Raw genomic sequence first — 19,691 nt, forward strand, 5'->3', positions numbered from 1 at the left:
TACCTCATAAGAATTTTGAGGTCAACTCTCAATCATTTCTGAACAGCTGTTTGCTGCAGCCTCCCTCTTCCAACCCCTGTGCTGATAAAACCATTTTTAATCAGTTCATTCTCTTCTCGATGTCTCTTCACAGCTAAGTAGTTGTAACTCTGAAGGCTACACACCCTGTAACAGCCCAGAGGGGAAGTCATCTCTTGCAGAGGTGCAAAGGGTTCACAGCTGACACAGGTTCCAGCTGCACTCATATTGTGCATGCAGTACCACTGGGTCCATTAGTTACCCCAACCACACGCCTCCTTGTGTTTCCTTCAGTAATGACCATTTACTATATATTTGTGTGGGGCTGCACTGGTCTCTGCCCTGGTATTCAGGTTCAGTCTGTTTCTGTCATGGAGACAGTACATGCACCTTCCAGCTCAGGAAACCTTCAAACTGCTGACCGCCAGATGTCAGAAGGGTGCACTGGGGAAAGGGCTGCACCGACTAATTGGTCTGTATCTTCCCGGAGCAGGACACGCAGAGGCTGCTGTATGAGCTGGTAAAGCCACCTTCATGTTCTTAGTCAAAGGAAACAACAGTAAGGGCTCTAATGAAAAACATTCAACTGCAGAAGATGAAATACGTTTGGTTTATTTCTTTCTAAAGTTTGTACATATACATATATCATTATACATATGTAAGATCCTTCACTAGGGTTGCTTGATTTCAATTACATAAAAATTATTGGGAAGCTTGCAGGCTCTTTGTTGCCCGTAAGCAACATTTATTCCAACTTATAAAAACACAGAAGAACAGAGTTATAGTCAGGAACATGGACACAAGAGAGAAGTCTATATCTCACAGTTTCAATACATCAAAGGCAAATTATTTGTCTGTATACTGTAGGCTTACTTTATCAGCAATGATAAAATAGAGGAAAATATTTATATACAGTCACCTCAAGTGAAAAATAAAGCAATGTAAACTTAAATTCCAAAATATTATTTTAAATGATATAACAATATCCCCAAAAGTCCTTCTTCCAAGGGAAGAGGACTGATTAAGTGCCTTCATTTATCAGGAAATTATCATTCTAGTACCAGTTACATGAAGCAGAATAAGGGAGAGCATCCTGTGGTACCTGTAGAAAAGATTGACAACTCTGCTTCAGGAAAGCATCTCTGTGTAAGCAAGTATATGTTTGAGTCCTTATGGACATTGGCAGCACGTGGAAACATCTCCCATGAACCAGGGCTTGACTCTGACCACTTGACCACTGAGTAGTATGCTTTTCTGGCCATGCATGTTCCATGGGACAAAACAGGGTGCCCTGGTGGTAGGATAGCCTCAAACCTGAGACTGTGACCACCCCGAGTCAGAGCAGCAAGTTTCCCGCTGCTGGAAAAAATTTAGTGATTACCTCAATGCTATTTCACAGCAAACCAAGAAGTTACCACAAAGCAGTGAGATTGGGACTGCATCTCTAGCGTGTTGCATGAAAAACGCTCCAGTGATTCAGTGATGAGATTAGAACAAGTTCAAGGTTATCAGAAAGAAGGTAAGAAGGTTCCTACACTTGTCAAAAGGGATAGGAGGCCACCCAGAGGAAAGGTCTCACAAGGACTGCTGTCAGGGGCTGTAAGGTTAGCTCCACAGGCTACACACATGTGCAAAATGTTTTTCTGCATTACCACTACCAAGAGTTACAGTTCCCATATGGATACCACGCAACAATAACTGAAAATTCAGTCCCCTTTCTCAGGCTAAGGGAAAACAACACTGCAACTGCTCAGGAGGGCAAATGACTCTTCCTAACTGAGACTCTGAGTGAGACAGTGCTTACCCTCATCTTACCAATATATCACCATGAGACGCAGGTAACCCAAAGGTGAAGTTCAGCGCTTGAAAAAGAATTACAGCTCACCCAAAGCAAGGTGATGGGGATGTCCCTCTTTGTTTCATCCTGAGCTGCGGTCCACCCACATCTCAGTCCTGCAAGACACAATCACTCTGGCCATGGTCCAGTGAAGTACAAAGGCATGGCTTCACTGGGGTTGCTGAAGTGCTTCAACATAACTGCATGATAACAGTTTTTTGACTCCAGGTTAAGAATCCCACCCTCAGGCTTTGCTCTCCCCTTCCAGGGATAATATAGATAATGCTAGTGTTACAGTGACTAGAGTGCAATAGAAAAACCCACTGGGTTTCCTTATGTCTTTTTACTTAGATCAGCAACTTGTTAAAAGATTGTTTAAGCCTCCCAAGGGAAACCTCTGGGAGGTAGAGAAGATGGCCAAGAGATATTTCAGCCCTGCTGCTCTTTTCCCTGCTGATGAGCCAGACATTCTTCTGGAAATCTGTACAGTTGCAGAAATAAACCCTCACTACTGCTGTACGGCTGTATCTGCAGGAGACATCACAGGCACCTGTCCTGGTTGGACACTTTTGGACATGATGTCCCCCTGGTGAATTTTAACAGAGCGAGGTCGACATTTTCAGAAGTAAAGCTGTGTATTAGATCCCCAGAGTGTGATTTTCAGAAGAAGTCAGCACGGATGCTCCTGGTGCAGGCATCGGCTGACATCAACAGGGAGAGTTAGCCCAGTGTTAAACTAGCAGAAAATCCCACCCAGTAATCTTTGTTTAGAATCTCAAATATATACCTTTGCCTTCAATGTGCAGAACAACAGGCAGCCCATGGTGGACAACACACGGAGATCAAGGCAGCTCAAGGGATACCCTAAATCTGAGAAAGCTCTGACGACTGTTTAACCTAATTTGAGAACAACTAGAACAACAAGCATCCTAACAAAGTTTGCAGCTGCTGAAGTGCTTTGACCAAAATAAGCCTCAGAAAAGAACAGCAGGCTTTGGAGTGCTGAGCCACAGAAGCCATACTATACCTATGAAATACATACACACATCTATAGGTATCACTTAAACACGTTCACCAAGTAATGTAAGTCTCCGATGGTACCTCATGCAAAGAGTAATGATTTTAAAGTTTTCCAGCTGCCAAAAACCTCTGTTCTTTTAGCCAAGTTATAATCCCAGCCTCGAGTAAGAGGACATAATTGTCATCAATATGTACAAATTTTTAAAAAACGCACAGCATACCCCTGTTCTCATCCTACAGTCTTTCAGAATTTGACAGCACTGAGCATGAGGCTTTCATAAGCATGTAAGTGATTTAAGACTTGTACCACTGATAGAGTTTGCCCTGTGCAGTGACACAGACTAGATATCATCGATCTCCCTTCTCTCAGCAAGAGGCTCAGGGGAGTCAGAGGATTTTGTGTCAAACAAGTCTCCACGGCAGCTTGACTAGCTGCTCTGTGGTTACACCAGGATATTCACTTGGTCCAAGATGAAGCTGAAACCTCACCTGCTTAGGCAAAAAGCATCTGGTTGTGCTGGTCTCATTTAGGTGAGTTACACAGAGGATCACTTCTATAGAGTGGCTACTCACTGCAATGGTTTATGTCAGAGAAAAATCCTGCCCTTGTAGTTTGTAGCTATGCAAAGATTGGAAGTGTTAGGTACTTCTTCTTGGTCCAAATAAACCTCTGGCCTGTACCTCAGTTGATTCCCAGCACACATTTAACAGCAGATACCACAGGAGGTTCCTCACTGTTTAAACATTTCTAATTTTGACTGAGTAGTTCGTTGTTCAAAGGGGAGGACAGAGAATGCTTTGGACTAAATTTGCTCCTCCTGACCATGGGACCAAAGTCAGGTCAATGGTGTGGCATTTAGGAAAGCTGTTGCTTGCATTTGCTAAGGGAAGTGCTCTAATAATTAAAATACAGCCTCAATGCAGCTAACAAAACAGATGAGCAAGGTACCTTCTCTCAGGCAGGGCTGAGCCTACCTCCTTTCACTGTTCAACTGGATGTTGCCAACAGGAGGGCAGATACTCCCACATGGCACCTGGACACACTTCCCTGGAACCTGTCCTTGCTCTTTCTTAAACAATGGGATGGATAGTTCCTCAAACACAAAGTGTAGGTGGAAAAGGAAGCCAGCATTTCTAATTACCCCCAGCACTGAGGCAATGCTTGAGCACACAGTCGCCAACAGGTGACCAGACATTGAGGGTGGCACTGGCTTTCTGACCTACCTTCCTACAGTATCTATGCCCTGTGCACTGGTGCTCAGCTTAGGTGATATCATTTCTCTGGAGGCTGACAAAGCCTATTCTTGCTGGAGCAGATGTTCAGGTCCCACAGAGTGATGCTCCAGGTGAAGCAGCTCACTATACTACACCTATGCTGCTGGGAGAGCACTCGGAGAGAGGAGAGGCCAGGCATACTGCTTCTATATGCACTAAAAATATCCTCTAAAAAGCACAAGCTGGAGACCAGCTCTTTCAAAGAAATTTCTGAGACAGCTTCTTTGGTTCACCCCTCTAGGAAGCCTAGATATTGGATGCTGGGAACACATGCTGGGGAGCTCTGGTCATACTCTGGAGAGAAATGTGGAGTTCATAACTGCCCTCTCAAAGCAGATGTGATGTCCCAGAGCCTGAGTAAAGCAATACTGGGGAAAGTTTAAACAAGCATCAAGCTGGAAGATTGCTTGAGATTAGGTGTGTATACTGCCTTTGCCCTGCAAAAGTAGCCAGTGTTTCCGACAAGCTGGATACCTTCTCTCTGTGATTGGGAGACACTGGTTGAAAATGGTTTTGGTTTGGTTTTGGTTGGTTGGTTTGTTGGTTTTGTTTTGTTTTTTTTTTTTTTTATACAGCTCCCCAAAAGGCTGCAAAAGGTATGGCCTGATTTGGAAAGTACCCAACTCGTTGCAAAACAGCATTTCATAGTTTTGTCACAGCATGGGTTGCCTCTGCCTCCAAGACTTTTGGAAAGGAGACTAGGAATGTCACAAGTGTCTGGTCTGAGGGTGGGACGGGGGACCTTGCGTCCCTGCAGCATAATGCTAAAGGATCATGGCAGTCAAACTCTGTCTCGCACCTCCCAGCTATAACTGTAGCTGGAAACACAGGATACCAATAAGCAGAATGAAAAAGCTGTTCACAGGGTTATCCATTCAATGCAGTGCTGCTTCAGAGCAGGTTTTCTCATGGCAAGATGGGACAGTCAAATTTTCTGGATTTCTGCAAGCATGGAAGGAAAGAGACCTGTTATACAGAAGCAGCTGAGGTGCTAAGATGACAGACAGGAGCAGCTTGACAGAAAAGGAGGAGGAACTGTCAGACTAACTGTGATAAGGCCAAAATTGATTTAGGGATGGAGAATGCAGACATGGTAAGCGGTACACCGTATGCAGAGAAAAGCCTTCCTCACTTTCAAGAACGTTGCCATGCAATGCTTCCAGAAACACAGTGATAACCCTGCCACCTTTGACTTTCTCCACTGCCACAACCACCACCTCACTGAAGGGGCTGCTCTAATCAAGCAAGAACCTCACTCCCCCACTGGAGAAAGGCAAAAACATTGGCTCTTTCATGCCAGAAGAATAATCAGCCTTGTTACCAGAAGGCACTAGAGCTGTGAAAAAATCACTGAACGATTCTGGTCTCTGGAGGTCTGCTGGTCCGAACTCCTGCTCAAACCAGGGCTGCGCTGAGCAGTGTTCTCCAGGAGAGCCCCCAGATGTGGACAGACCACACCCTGGGAACAGGCAGGATCAGAGGGGAAGCACTTAAGGGATGAGCTTAGAAAGCCCTTAGAAAGCTTCTGGTAACCATTTACAAGTGGCTGGCTACAGATGAAAAACTGTCTGAGTCGGCGTTGCAGCTGAACAGCATTTCCCCACAGCTCCGCTACATTAATCACTCTGCTGACTGAGTTATCTCTCTACATCAATTAAAGACACAACATAAATACTGGATTTAAAAGCTGTAGTCATGTTCACTGGTCTGTGCATGATTTATCTGCAAGAGGCACACAAACACACAGCCAGCCCAGAGAGTCTCTTTCGCAGCCGTTGCCGAACAAAAACCATCTCAACCAGACCCCTGCATCCTGCTGACTCACAGAGGAGACTGTGGTTTTGACTTCAGGAGAGTTTCTCACCTGCTTTGGCTGCTGACTGGGGAGAGGGGAAGGCAATTTTGTCCTTCTCCCTCACCTCTCTGCTGTCAGATGCAGACCCAGTGAGGTCCTCTCCTGCCTCTCCTCCCTCAGCCAGGGAGAGGAGATGGTCCAACCCCTGCAGGGTGAGCAACCAGCAAAGCTTCAGAGCAGGATGGGATCCTCCAGGACCTCTATTTGCATCTTGAGAGGGGGGATGCAAGGAGCCATTGGTCCCATCCTGTTCCCCTCCTTACATCCCCACCTCTCAACAACAGGCAGAGGTTTCGCCTGAGTGACAGTTGCATGCTGCAGCAGGGAGGATGACAAGGAACGATGACACCTCCCTGCATCACCAAGGCAAAAGCTGGCTTGCACACACATATGCTCACAGTGGTCTGACAGTAACCTCCGGAAAGCTACAGACTGCTTCACTGGCATTGAGTTCAGGTGCATGGTGGGTCCCAGAGGAGGGCTGAAAACCAGCAGAATATACTTACACATTGCAACAGGAGCTCCTGAGTCACTGAGGTCAAGCACTGATCTCTGATAAAGGCAAACATTTCAGCAAAGAAAGGCATGGTACCAGGTACCAAGCTATCTGGCCAGACTCTCAGTGGTGCCACCCAGGAGGATGCATCGCTGAGACCTCCTGGGAACCTGCCCCCACCCTTTACAAGAGCATCGAGAGGAAAAAAAAGCAAATTACAGTACTGCTTAGTAGATGATCCTATCCCAAGGGAGTTCAGGAGCCTTAGGCGTTCACAACAGGATCACATTTTTCTCTCAGCCTCCAAAATACGTGTTTTCACATGGGTGCCTGAGATGCCTGGAATTTGTAAAGCAATGGAGTAAAATGGCATTAATTAATACTTAAGCAGAATCTGGCAAATTCTCAGTAAACTAATCTGCATGCCTCAGCAGTCTCACCAAGAGTACTCCAAGCTCAACAAATGTTTAATGACTAAAAACCACAGTGAAAAACTGTATTTGCTAACCCCAGATGAGACTTAAAGAATAATCCATTTACAAGTATACGTGGAAATGGAGAATAAATAATGAAAAATGAAAAAAAAAACCCTATGATTTTTACAGTTCACTTTTTAACTTTTCCTATTGCTTAAAATCATCTCCTCTGCAATGACTTTGAGGAGGAATTATCCAGTTTCTGTGTCAAAGATGGGAAATGTATTTTACAGGAATAATTTCTTTTTGAGCTCAGCGATTTAACTGCAGTCTACAGCAACTAGAATATTTTAAAAGCCGGGGGAAAAAGTTAAATGTCACCTCTTTGCCTTTTAAAGCACTGCACTCCACAATCACAAGAGGTTTGCTGGGCATGTTCCAGACTGCCTTCAAAAACCTCACCAAGACAACCCTGCCCTGACAGCCAAGCAGGGCTTATTTACAAATCTGCATATTTTTTTTTTTGTTTCTGTTGCATGCTTCCTAACACCATTATCTAAGACAGGACAAGTTTTCTTTGTCAAACGCACATTTGGCATTCCCCAAATGAATTTCTTCTTCTGTCTCTTCTGCTTGTTTGTTTTAAACCACCAGAGCATGATGAACAGCTGCAGGGATCTCCTCGCTTTTTTCCCCCCCATGAACTGTTGATCTACAGCACTTAGATTAATTCAAACAATCCCTCTCAATGAACACTATCATGCACCTGTCTACACCGAGTCTCCTAACACAGCATGCTGCACATCACTTGGCTCCAGCAGCAGAAGGCATCTCTCTTCTTCAGGAAGAAGACTGAACATTTGCTCCACTGTAAGTAAGCATGTACAACTTCTGAAGCCCCAGTGCTTGGGAAGCGCTGACAGTTTCTATTCTATTCTCTGCAGCTTTTAGCAATGTTGCCAGGGTTAAGGGCCAACCTCCTGACTTCTAGCATGGAGTGGCCACTCTCAGTAGTAGATGCCAGATGTGTGTGCATCCCAACATCACACATGGGAAGAGTTCCACCTAGTTTTGCTGCTGAGCTGCAACTGCAAGGTTTGATTTGGTTCAACACCTCCCGGCATCTAAGAGCACATCATCTTTGTTACAGCCAACGGTGAGCACAACACTGGGAAAGCTGTCACACAGTGGTTCTCGGTGGGGAAGGCAAGTCACACGGTGCCTGTTAAGGTCCTTCTCTCTTTGATCGCTCTCTGTCCTGCCCACTGAACTGGCAGTTCAGTAATCTAGATTAATTGACTTGGACCCTTCAGGAAGTCTGGGAGAGCACATATCTAGTCAGGTGGTATTTTTTTTTGATGTGTGGCCCTTTGACTATTTGGGCTGGAAACACCAGCACATTTCTAAACAGTCCTTGCACTGATCTTGACGTTTCTTTATGCATTAAGAATTACATCCATCAGGAAGGCTGCCCTGTGCCAGCCACAAAGATAATGGCAACAAACAGTTTTCAACTGGTCCTCAACATTACCTCCCAAGGTGCTCTGCAGGAAAGGCCAGTTTGGCTGTACTACTCCACTTAGGGGAAAGGCAAGGCGAAATGCGAGAGACATGTCCAAGCTCACCCAGAGGGCCAGTATCAAATCTGAGATTAAAACCCAGGGTGTTAAGGAACAGATGAGCCAGCACATTCTGCAGAGCCACAGTGCCACCCAGGCAAGAGAGGCTAGGAAGCAGAAAAATGATGATTTCTACATCATTCTTTCTACTCCCTGTGCCTGAAGACTTCTGGCCACCCTGAGGGTCTGTGGCACAAACAGGGGGCTTTCAGGTATGGAAAGCTCTACTCATGGTGGTCTCTCCCTGTCCTGAGCTCCCCTCTGAAAGCCTGGTGCAAGGTATGCAGGAGCTGCAAGGTGGACTGGTTCCCTGTGGGTGGAAGGTAGGACCTGTCAAAGCTGAGGCTGCCTTGTGCTGGCCTCCAGGCATGGAGTAGCCAGGACAGCATCAGACTGGCCCGCAGCAAGGACACATATGTCCTTTCTCTGGTCTGCACCAGCCTCTTCCACCTATATGTGAGCTAAAGCAGGAAAATGGAGAGCTAAGGACAATCCCTTCCTGAAGAGAAAAGGCAAAGTGCTTTTTGTCACTAGCAGAGAAATTGCAAACACCTATCTGTGCACACCAACAAGGAAACTCCTGGAAGGGGGAGCATCAGGGCACGATACATCATCAGGCTCTATATAGCAGCGAAGTGAGAGCGTATGGTTAAAAATTACACAGAGGCCCTTTGTCTTTAAAATACAGTGCTAATGGCTGGCATCTACAGCAGCATCCTCTACCAATACATTTAAAGACTAGGTAGTCATTACAGCTGGGTAATCCCCTAATCTCCCTGACTGCAGAAACAGCACAGGTTTGGATACCCCCCAGCCTGCTAACTCAGGAAAAGACTCTTTGCTTGGAAGGAAGCAAACAAATTATTCCAATGCTGTCATCCCAGCACTGCCACAGGTTTCCAGGTTTCATTCCTTCGTGCTCATAAGTCCAGGGTCAATGCAACAGTGACTATTTACTGTAGCACCCACTGCTAAGTACCATTGTCAGGAAACCAGTATTCCCAGCACCCTAGGCTCTAGTCAGCCTTCTGCACCTGCCCTTTTGCACAGCTTTTCGCACAGCTACAGCTTGCATTCACAGCACTGCAGCATTTGTCCAGTTACTTTTCCCACCTACCACGTAAATAAAGTGACAAGTGACTTGAGAGATGAAAGCCACGTGCCGATGGGAGGAGATAAACGGGGAAGAGACAGAATATACATCACAGCGCTCTACCCCTTCCCCAGCTCCTTTAAAAACAGAACAACACAAAAAAGTCCCGATGCTTCAATTGCTAAATGATAAATTAACAAAGCAAAGCAAAGCAGGAGCAAAGACATCTCCCACAATCTGCACAGAAACAGCAAAATATACAATAGAAAATGTCACTAACACCCCATTCAGGCAGATGCACTTATTTTTCATGAATGACAGGTAATTAAATGGAAAAATTTTGACCACCAGTACTTTCCTGCATGGCTGTTCCCCTAGTTGTCATTTCCATCCTAAGTGACCTTCTGCTTAATGCTGGGTGTTTCTGGCCTGTAGTCCTTCCTCTCCGAGACATTGCGCTTCACCTTGGCACTAACTGGAGACTCCTGATTCAATGAGGGACTCGAGTGGGATTTCTTCAGTCCTGGCACATCGTTCTCTCCTCCGTTCAGCAGCTCCTTCGCCCCTTCTTTCAGGAGGCCAACATAAATCTCATAGCGATTTTTCTGGGAAATGAAAAGAAAGGCCTGAATCAGTCTGGAAGAGATTCTGCAGAAGCACTTGAGAGACCATCTGGGTAACTGAATGGCTTCTGCTGGCCTTGAAAGCCAGGAACCTTATATGGATGTGAACAATGGTGCCTGATGTGGACATGAACAATGGTGGCTAATGTAAATTACACTGCAAAAAGGCAGGCTGAGCTCAGGGGTGCTGTGCAATTAGAGGCACTCAGTTCTGCAGCACACAAACCCCAGCGTGCTGCTGAACGGTGGCTCCCAGCTAGTAGGAGTGCATGGTGATTTCCAAGTAACAACACCAAGTGAGAGCTTGCTGACCTGAGTGATGCTGAGTCATATTCTGTGCTCACACATATTGAGATGTTATGTGCCCCACACAGGCATGGAGATCAAAGTGCAGTAAACTAAGGGACAACAAAAATCCTGCTCTGGTTGGCTACAGCTCTCCCCTGCAACCCTCCACTCCCACCAGCAGGTCCTGCTTGCTTTGCTTCAAGCTCACCACAAAGAAACAAAGCAGGGTCCTGCTAAGCTAAGACTCTACCAGCTTGGCCACCACTGAGCCCATAAGAGAATGGTCTGCAAGGTCAGACCTTAACAAAAAGGAGCAGATGAGAGGGCTATGACAGTAGCATGGCATGTTCCCCTGACAGGGCCACTCATGGTGAACGATGTCCAGAACCTTCTATTTTTCCAATTGGAAAAAGTTCACTTTCACTGTGCCCCATGCTCACTTGCTCTGTTCCTTGTCTGGAGTGGAGCTTTCCTTCTCCAACAGGAATATTTCACTCTGTGTGCCACAATAACATTTTCTGCACAGAACATCTTGGTAACCAACAAAATAAGGGTACATTAACAGAAGATGCCTGCAGGGCCTCAAAAACAGAAGCCAGGGCAAGAGGACCTGAAAACAGAGCAACCCACCTCCCAGGATTTTTTTAATAACCTCCCCCTGACACATCCACTGAAGATGTGGTGCAGGCATTGTAATTAAGGTGACCTCAGTCAGCTGGGGGCCCAGGGAAGGATGACATAAACAACCATACTGATTGTTATATTTCAAAGTGGCAAAATAGCTGCCAAGCTATTATGTTCCTGACAGAGGAAGAAGTGCTTAAGAAAAATTCTTCCAGTTTATAACAAAATAATAAAGTTCTGGTAATAACACTTATTTGAGGGCAGGAAGTCAAAAAGCTTGGTAACTGCTTCAAAGTTAGAATATAAACCAAAAAAAAGAGAGAATGTGACTGGGTTTCTGAAAAGTCCTGTGAATAAACAAAACTTCATAGAGGAGGATCATAAAAGAATCCACCTAAAAATTAAATTAAAAAGTATTCTTATCAATTCCATATCTGGAGCTTCAGCTTCACAATGTGCGAAAGAAACACATGAAGCAGGTATGATGTGTCATTCAATAAAAAAGGAAATGGAGAACTAGCAAGCACAACCCTGATGATGATGCACTGGGCTGATGAATGATTCATCACACAGCAAACGGGACACCTCTGCAAAAGAGAAGACAAATCAGTGCTCTAAGCCTGGGATCATCAAGGGAGAGAGGGATTTCACTGCCATACGGACTTCTGCTTTCTGTTGGCCCAGTAAACACCATCAGGGTCACAAAACCAAGCAATCAGAATGGCAATCCAGGACCAGTTTCTACCCTGCATGTCTGCCAATGGTCATTTGCCCTGCACTTTGTTGGCCCATCATTTCTATCACAATCAAGCAATGCATTTAGAAGTGTCTATTTTGATTTCAACTGCAACAAACTTGCTTTTAGTGATCTAACTAGGTATTGAAGCTGGTGAAAATTTTTCCTTAAAATAAATTAATCTGGAAAATTCTGTCAAGAAAGTAAAACCACAGAAGTTAAAACCATTGAAAAACTTCTACAACATTATCTTCGAAGAATGGAGAGGAGATGAGGTAGCTACGCATCAAATTTCTAGCTTCACCTCTCACCTGACAACATTCAAAAGATCTCCCTCAGACAGCAAGCAAGGATAAATGTTCCTTCCTTTATGTCTACAAGCAAAGGCACCATCAAGAATAAATGTTCCTGGCTGCATTCCTGAACAAGGACTAGGCACTTCCTGGTTCATCTCCCCAGAGAAGGAAACACCTCATTTGTCTTTCATCAGGAATAAGAACGAAGGGAATGCCAGGGGGTGAACAAAAAGGAATTACAAGGGCCTACAGAAATCTGGCTTCCTTCCTAATGGGACTATGCTGCTTCCTTTGGGACTTGCACACCCTTTTAGTGTGGTTCTGGAGATGTATCAGCATGTACACAGATGCAAGGTCTGGTCTGCAGTCTCAGCCTGAAAGAGCCAAGTACAAAATACTGCCTCACCTGCCTCTTGCCCTTTTCCTTTGACCCCATGCAACAAGGTCTGTCACCAGCTCCTGCCTGACCCTGACAGTGTATTGTTCTGAAGGGAAGGTGAGGAAACCCCAAAATCAGGGGAACGTTTCCATTAAGGATTTTCATATAGCTCACTTTTTTTTCTTTTAAACTACCTATTGATAGTTTAATATGGCCTGCAAAATCTGTGCTAAGTGTGAAGGTAACACAGCATTGCACAGCAGCATCTTGAATCACCATCTCTCGCACACAACTGAAGTTGGCACCACCATGTGCCTGCTCAGACAGGCATTCCTGCAGTGCTGATCACGCATCTGAACTGCAGAGTACAACTGCTGTTCAAAGGTCTCACTAGGGAAGAAGACGTCTTTTGTTTCCTGTGCTCTGCTGGTTCTACTTTGTACTGAGGTACCTGAGGAATATTTCTCTAAAAACCACCATGATAAAGTTGACAGAAAACAGAACGAACCCACAACAATCTCCTCCTCCATCAGTCTTCCTACAATCTTCCAACAGCTCAGACCTACATTTCATCCTAAGTCATCATACTTCTAGAAGTGATAGAAAATAAACTTTGTGTCAGGGATCCAAAGCCAAGAAACTCTTTGCTCCCTCAAGTTGCACAAGACCCCTTACAGAGTGAAAGTGTGTGGCCTGCTCTGTACATCCGAGTGCTGTGTTAAAAACTGACATTGTGCCATTGAGCGCAACCGTTTGATCTCAATGGTTCAGTCAGTTTCCAAACCCCCTTACTGTCGAATTCTTAGTCCACATTTTATCAGCATGATTTCCTGCTCATAAAGCCAAGCTGACTACTCACAATCACCTTCCTGTCTTTAATGTGTTTGGAAGTGATTTCCAGGAGAATTTGCTCCACCACCTTCCCACGGACAGTGAAGCAGCTGACCAGCCTGTAGTTCCCTGGACCTTACTTCTTGCCTTTCCTGAAGACAGAAATAACACTGCTCTCCTCCAGCCCTCAGGGGCCTCCCCTGATCATCATGACCTGTCAAAGGTAATTAAGGGAGGCCTCACAATGATCATCCAGATCATCCAGTTCCCTCAGCACTCATGGGTGCATCCCATCAGATCTCACAGACTTGTGTATGTCCAGTGTAAATATTCCCTTACTTGATCATCCTTCACCAAAGGGTAAGTCTTCCTTGCTCCAGATTTTCCCACTGTGCTCATGTATTTGTGACTGATGAAGGCTGGTCTTACTAATAGAGACCCAGAAAAAAAAAGCCATTGAGTACCCTGGCCTTTCTCAGCTCTTAGTGACCAGGTCTCCTGTCCCATTATGGGCTGCAACTAGGCCCATATTTTCCCTGGCTGTACTGCTGCTAACATACCTGTAGAAACCTTTCTTCTTGCCCTTCACATCTTCTGCCACCACAAAATGAAATATGGCTTTCCTAAATGTGATCCTACATCCTCGGACAGTATCTCTATTCCTCGTGTGTCACCTGTCACTGCTTCCACCTCCTGCACACTTCCTTTTTATGGTGGAGCTTTGCCAGGAGCAACTTGTTCATCCAAGAAGGCCATCAGCCATCTTTGTTTGGTTTCTTGCTTGTCAGGATGAACCATTCCTGAGCTTAAAGGAGGTGATCCTTGAAAAGTGACCACTCTCTCAAAGCCATCTACCCACCAAGCCCATATCTAATGGGATTCTTCTAAGCAGTTCCCTGAACAGGCCAAAGTCAGCTCTCCTGAATTTCAGGGTTGTGATCCTACATTTTACTCTGACCCCTCCTTTCAAGATCATGAAGTCCAACATCTTGTGGTCACTGCTGTCATGGCTGCCCCTGACCTTCATATCCCCAACCAGTTCTTCCTAGTTTATAAGTGAGAGGTCCAGCAAAGTGCCTCTACTTGTATGCTACTTGGTCACCTGTGTTAGGAAGTTGTCAAACGAACTCCAGAAATGTCCTGGATTGCCCTTTTCCTGCTCATCCTGACGTCCAGCTCACTGGTACACAACACAAATGGCTCTGATGAGGCATGTCTATGACAATAATTTTAGAAAAGCAGTTCCTTCAGAACATACCAATGGAAGACAATAATCATGATATGCATTACTGTAGAATGAAGTCATTCCTTAAAGATTGAGGTGTCAACACACTAGGCAACACATAGTCTTATAAGACAGTTTCTGCCTGAAGACCTTATCATCTCTTCAAATAGATATATCAGGCAAGGACAGAGGGACACATTTTTACCCTCTATTTTACAGACGAGGAGCCAAAGGTCACAGGAAGTCCTTATCAGAAAGAGCCACATCCCAGCTTCTGGGATTGCTGTGACATATCTAACAAGAACATATTACTCAGTGAAGTAAGGTGAAAAATGTAAAACTTAAGGACTGTACCCCAAGCATAAGACCATTTGACACATCCACACCCAAAAACTAAAAGTAATAATGTTTCCCATACATACTTCAAACTCCAGATAGTGGTCCTTCAGTTTGTAATCATCTACTTCCTTGCCTTTAAGCTTCTTGTCAGGAGGATAGGACCGATGTTCAGCAAGCTCAGTGGAGATCTGCTTCAGCTTAGCTTCATGGGACTTCAGCTGTTCATCCTTCAGAAACACATTAGGCACTTAAGTGACAGAATCTAAAATATTTGGTAAGCAAAGGAAAATAGAGAGAACCCTGTGCAATAGTAGTTTCTTTTTCTTTCTCTCTTTCTCTCCTTCTTTAACTAATTCTAATTAATTAGATTATGTCTGTTATCACAGAGCTCTGTCCCCAACAGGTCTCTTGAAGGCACCCAAGCAAAGTGGCCAAGTTTGCAGAAAAACTCAGCAGCTAGCAGATGCCACCGGGAAGGATAGCAAACCTGTCATCCCTTGCCTTGTTGAGAGCAATGGAAGCAGCTTGCTGCAGAGCATTACTGACAACATGACACTTCTGCTCTAATAGATTTTTTGGCAAATTAAGGCTGCTGCACATGCAGTCAGACCAAGGACTGAATGAGACAGGCAAAGACCCTGCCTCAGGTCTTTGCAATGTAAAAGTAGTCCCTTCCAGATCAGAAAGGGCATGGAGTAAGGGCCCTTCCTTCCGTTTCTGCACTGCCAAACACACTCTGGTCTGTGGTTTCCATTTGTTCAGAATAATACAATACATCTAGAAGAGGAAGGGCTGTCCAGTCCCCAAAAGGTATTTCATTTTGCTAAGCTGTTACCAGCTTTTATCCCACTGTGTAGTTGGACAAAGTGAGGAGATGCTACTCTCCCTTTCTAGGCAATTTCCTTTATCATAATCCCAGGCCCACTCACTTCCTCCCGTCCATCTGTCAGCTAACCTTCCCTCAGCTCAGAAGGTTTCCAGCTCCTGCAGCATGGCCTTCTGGCCATTTCTAGGCTTGGATCTAAAATTATGTTTGAATTAGGCAAGTCTAAAATATAGACATGATCATGCAGATCTCAGTGACTTAGCCAGAGTTGTAACAGCAGGTAGTACCCCACTCAGCTCCTGCGTATGTACCTAGCCTTAGAGGAGGGGACAGCTGCCAGTAGTTGTCCCCCACTGGCATGGCTGCGCAGCTTGGAGCTTCAAGCCTAGCTTGGACATGCTTGCACTGCACTGTGAGTCACACCAGGGCTGAGCCTTCCAGCTCACTGAGCTGGAACGGCGGAAAGGAGCAGAAAAGGGGAAAGCTTCTACAGAGAATTACGGTTGAGCCCCAGCTAATCTTGTGTTTCAACTCTTTTGCAAGAGAACTGAAGAAAGAAACATGTGGGATAATTTGCCTCCGCCTGTACATGGTAGGGCTCAAACCACTCACTATTGGCTGCCAAAAATTCTTGTTGCTGTTAGTAACTACCCTGGATCTGCTTGCTCTATTAGAGTGCCCAATCACTCTTTACACTGTGCTGAATCCCTGGTCCCAATGACATTCTGTTGCAGTGAATTCTACAGCCTGATAACAGGAGGTCTTTGAGCAGCTATTAATTTGGCACTTGTAATTTCCAGGGCAGCAGCCCTTTGGAGCTTTTGTGTGTGCATGAACAATCTCAGAAAAAAAAAAAAAATCCAACCTAGTAGATCTTTTCTAGACTCCTTGTTCCTTTATATATAGCTTTGTTACATCCCTCTTTGGTTGGACTAACCAAGATCAGACACTGATCTGCTTTTGAAAGCAAACTTGGTACAATGATCTTGCACAACTTGTCATGTCTAACCTCTCCCCCTTGCACATGTTAGGTTCTCACTGCATCCCGACTTCTACCTGACCAGGAACAGGCTCTCTGAAGAAGTACTGTCCATCAGCCCACAAAATCCTAAACAGCAACCACAGGGATTTGACAATTCATATTTTTCTGCCTGTCAAATGAGAAGCAGCCTGCTGGCAGCTTTTTCATACTGACAGATAAAAGCAGACATGTTTCTGCTTGCCTTTGAAATTATCTGCTTTGAACACTTAACATTCTTCTTCCTTAGCTAAAACAGCTTATTTTATTTCACTTTTCGGGTCTCCCCGTCTTTAAGACACAAACCACAGGGCTGTGTTCTATTTTTTTCCTTTCCACCTTAAACAGAAACAATGAGAATAGGAAATAACATGCTAAATGGAACAATCACACACAACAATGATGAGTAAAAAAAACTTTGTTTGGTGACTGAGGGTAAATTATTCAAGCTCCATCCAGTATTTCAAAGATGGTATGCACAAGGGAAAGGTAAAACCACAAGGATGAAAAGTTAGTATTATTCTGTATGAGACATGTTTTAAACTTTAATCCAGAATAGAAGATGGAAAGTCAATCACCACTTTGTAAGAAGAAGGGCTACTGCCACAGAGAGGGAAAAAGCAGGGGCGACATAAAAAACCACCCCCTTAGAGAAATGCAGATTATGAGATAGTGGTTTCTAAGGAGTGTTGCTAAGCTGTGAAGATGGTGAAAAAATGAAGCAATCCAGCATAGGCAGATGACTTTAAAAGCTACAGGAGGTTACCTGTAAAGTATATACCTAGGATTGGGATCTATCACCTCTGTCACTTTGTCTACATGATCAATGCAATCAATACCATGTTCCTGCCAGTGCAGGAGGAATTGCAGGCATGCATCACAGCTCCCAAAGTACACAGAGCTATTGGCACAAGCATCAGACACAGTCAGTCTGAAACAAGCAGAAGTATGTGTTTTTTCGTGCTAGAAGCAGTAGAGCTGTGAAACTCCCTACCACAGGGTGTTGTGGAAGCTAAAAGCTTGTGTGATCACAAGGGGAGACCAAAGACATTCAGGTAAGAAACAAGTTTATAAGTATACATTAAACAGGAAATCCCTCAGCAGATAAAGGTTCAAGTCTGGAGAAATATATTGATGCTTGCCCGATGCATCAGCTTTCCCCTTTTATCACCCCAATAAGCCAGAGACCAGGACTATATCAATTTCTTCTGAAATGAGTGGCAACAAACACTCAAATTCAAAAAAAACACCAGTCAGACAATATTTGAAATGTCCTCTGCAGAGCCATAACTGCAGGATGAAAACTCTGTATCTGGTACTAGGAACATTGGTGATTGTTTCTTTTCTTCAAAAATATAAAACAATTACTTCCAAATCTGCTTCTTCTCTTCTGCCACTTCAAATCTTGCATCAGGAAACAAGCAAAGATTCACTGTGCAAGCCTACTTTTCCTAGGAATGCTAGTGGTGATAGCCACAAAACAATGCCAAGGAGTACTGTCCAGTCTCTAGCCAGCCACAGAAATTGCTATCACCTACCCTCTATATAAAAACAACTCACCTGAGATAGCTTCGTTGTGGTGGCTGGCAGGAGTGGGCGACTAAATTTCTTCTGAGAGCCAATCGCTGCTGGAAATGGTGGTGCAGAGAAGACAGCAGCCACACAGTTAATCTTATTGATCCAGGTCTGCATTTCTTCTTGGCTCCTGTAGAAGAAACACGTATTAAGCACCTGTTGACTCAACGTCCTCTACCTCTTTTCCACCGCTTAAATGGCATTTTAAAAGCGAGAATAATCAGAACTGGACAAGTCTTAGAGTCTGCTCAGTCTTCTGGTCTGTCTTTGCAAGCGGTTACTGTCAGGTATCTCAGTCACAGGCTGGCTTGTGATTAGGTCCATAACTCACCCTAGCACGCATCTTTTCCTAATCCAATCCAAATGACACAGGTGACACAGCCAACCAATGCCCTGATTCAGACATATCCTAAGGTCTCAGCTGTGCTGGACACCACAGATCTCTAGGACGTTTCACATAGATCTCAGTAGAAAAGGGCTCATGCACAAGACTGATGCACAGGTTTTTAAGTCACAAACAAAAGGCAGGTCATCTGTTCTGTCTGGATATCACAGCCTGAAGAACTTAACCAAATTATTCTTGCATTAAGTAGTAATTTTGTTTCTGACCAAAGCGTATCTTCTAGAATCCGTCTAGGACCCGATGACATCAGGAGACAGACAATCCAAGACTGCCTTTGGTCATTTGTTTCAATGATTAATCACCCTGACTGTTAAAAGTTTGTGCCTTGTTTCCAAATTGAATTTCCTGGAGCTTCAGCTTCCAGCTGCTGCATCTTGTTATGCCTTTCTCAGCTAGATTAAAAAGCCTCTTAAAACCTGGTGTTTCTTTCTCATGAACTACTTGTGCACTCTAATCAAATCACCACTTATTTCTCGTCAAATAAACAGATTGAACTTCTTAAGCCTCTGCTTTAACCTGTCCAAGCATGAATTTACTCCTCCTTCAGTACTGTTTTCTTTCCTCAACAACTGGCACAAATCAGAAGAGAGCACTTACTGGGCTTGGAAAAGCAGGACCCTCCAATCTGCTGTTTTAAGCTTCAGGACATTGGGTTTCTTCTCATAGTCTGTTGCCTTGGATGCTAGTGCATGATGCACACTAACTGCATTCTTCAGATCTTCCTCCGACAAAGCTTTTTCTGGCTTATATTCATCCTGCAGGAGTTAACAGGGGAAAATGGCATCTTATTTCTCCATGTGCTACTCCTTTTTCCTTTAATCCAGGGAAAACCCTTGTTCCATAGTCATGAATAGTATTAAAGTATTATGAACTGAATGCAACCTGACTTGAGCAGTTGC

General features: G+C 44.5%; 1 protein-coding gene across 6 annotated transcripts in view; it reads right to left on the reverse strand.

Annotated features, from left to right (window-relative positions):
- Positions 1 to 614: 614 nt before the first annotated feature.
- Positions 615 to 19,691, reverse strand: part of PSD3 (pleckstrin and Sec7 domain containing 3) — a 111,554-nt gene continuing 92,477 nt past the window's right edge. For all 6 annotated transcript variants that reach the window (XM_074855390.1, XM_074855389.1, XM_074855387.1 and 3 more), the window contains 4 exons: positions 19,390 to 19,547; positions 18,375 to 18,519; positions 15,054 to 15,197; positions 615 to 10,234 (listed from right to left, as the gene is read on the reverse strand). In XM_074855390.1, the coding sequence (XP_074711491.1) occupies positions 10,022 to 10,234; positions 15,054 to 15,197; positions 18,375 to 18,519; positions 19,390 to 19,547 (660 nt within the window). In that variant the 3' untranslated portion in view covers positions 615 to 10,021. The remainder of the gene's footprint in view (positions 10,235 to 15,053; positions 15,198 to 18,374; positions 18,520 to 19,389; positions 19,548 to 19,691) is intronic.

Source organism: Strix uralensis, chromosome Z (assembly GCF_047716275.1).
Source record: "Strix uralensis isolate ZFMK-TIS-50842 chromosome Z, bStrUra1, whole genome shotgun sequence".
In the NCBI taxonomy this organism is placed as follows: domain Eukaryota; kingdom Metazoa; phylum Chordata; class Aves; order Strigiformes; family Strigidae; genus Strix; species Strix uralensis.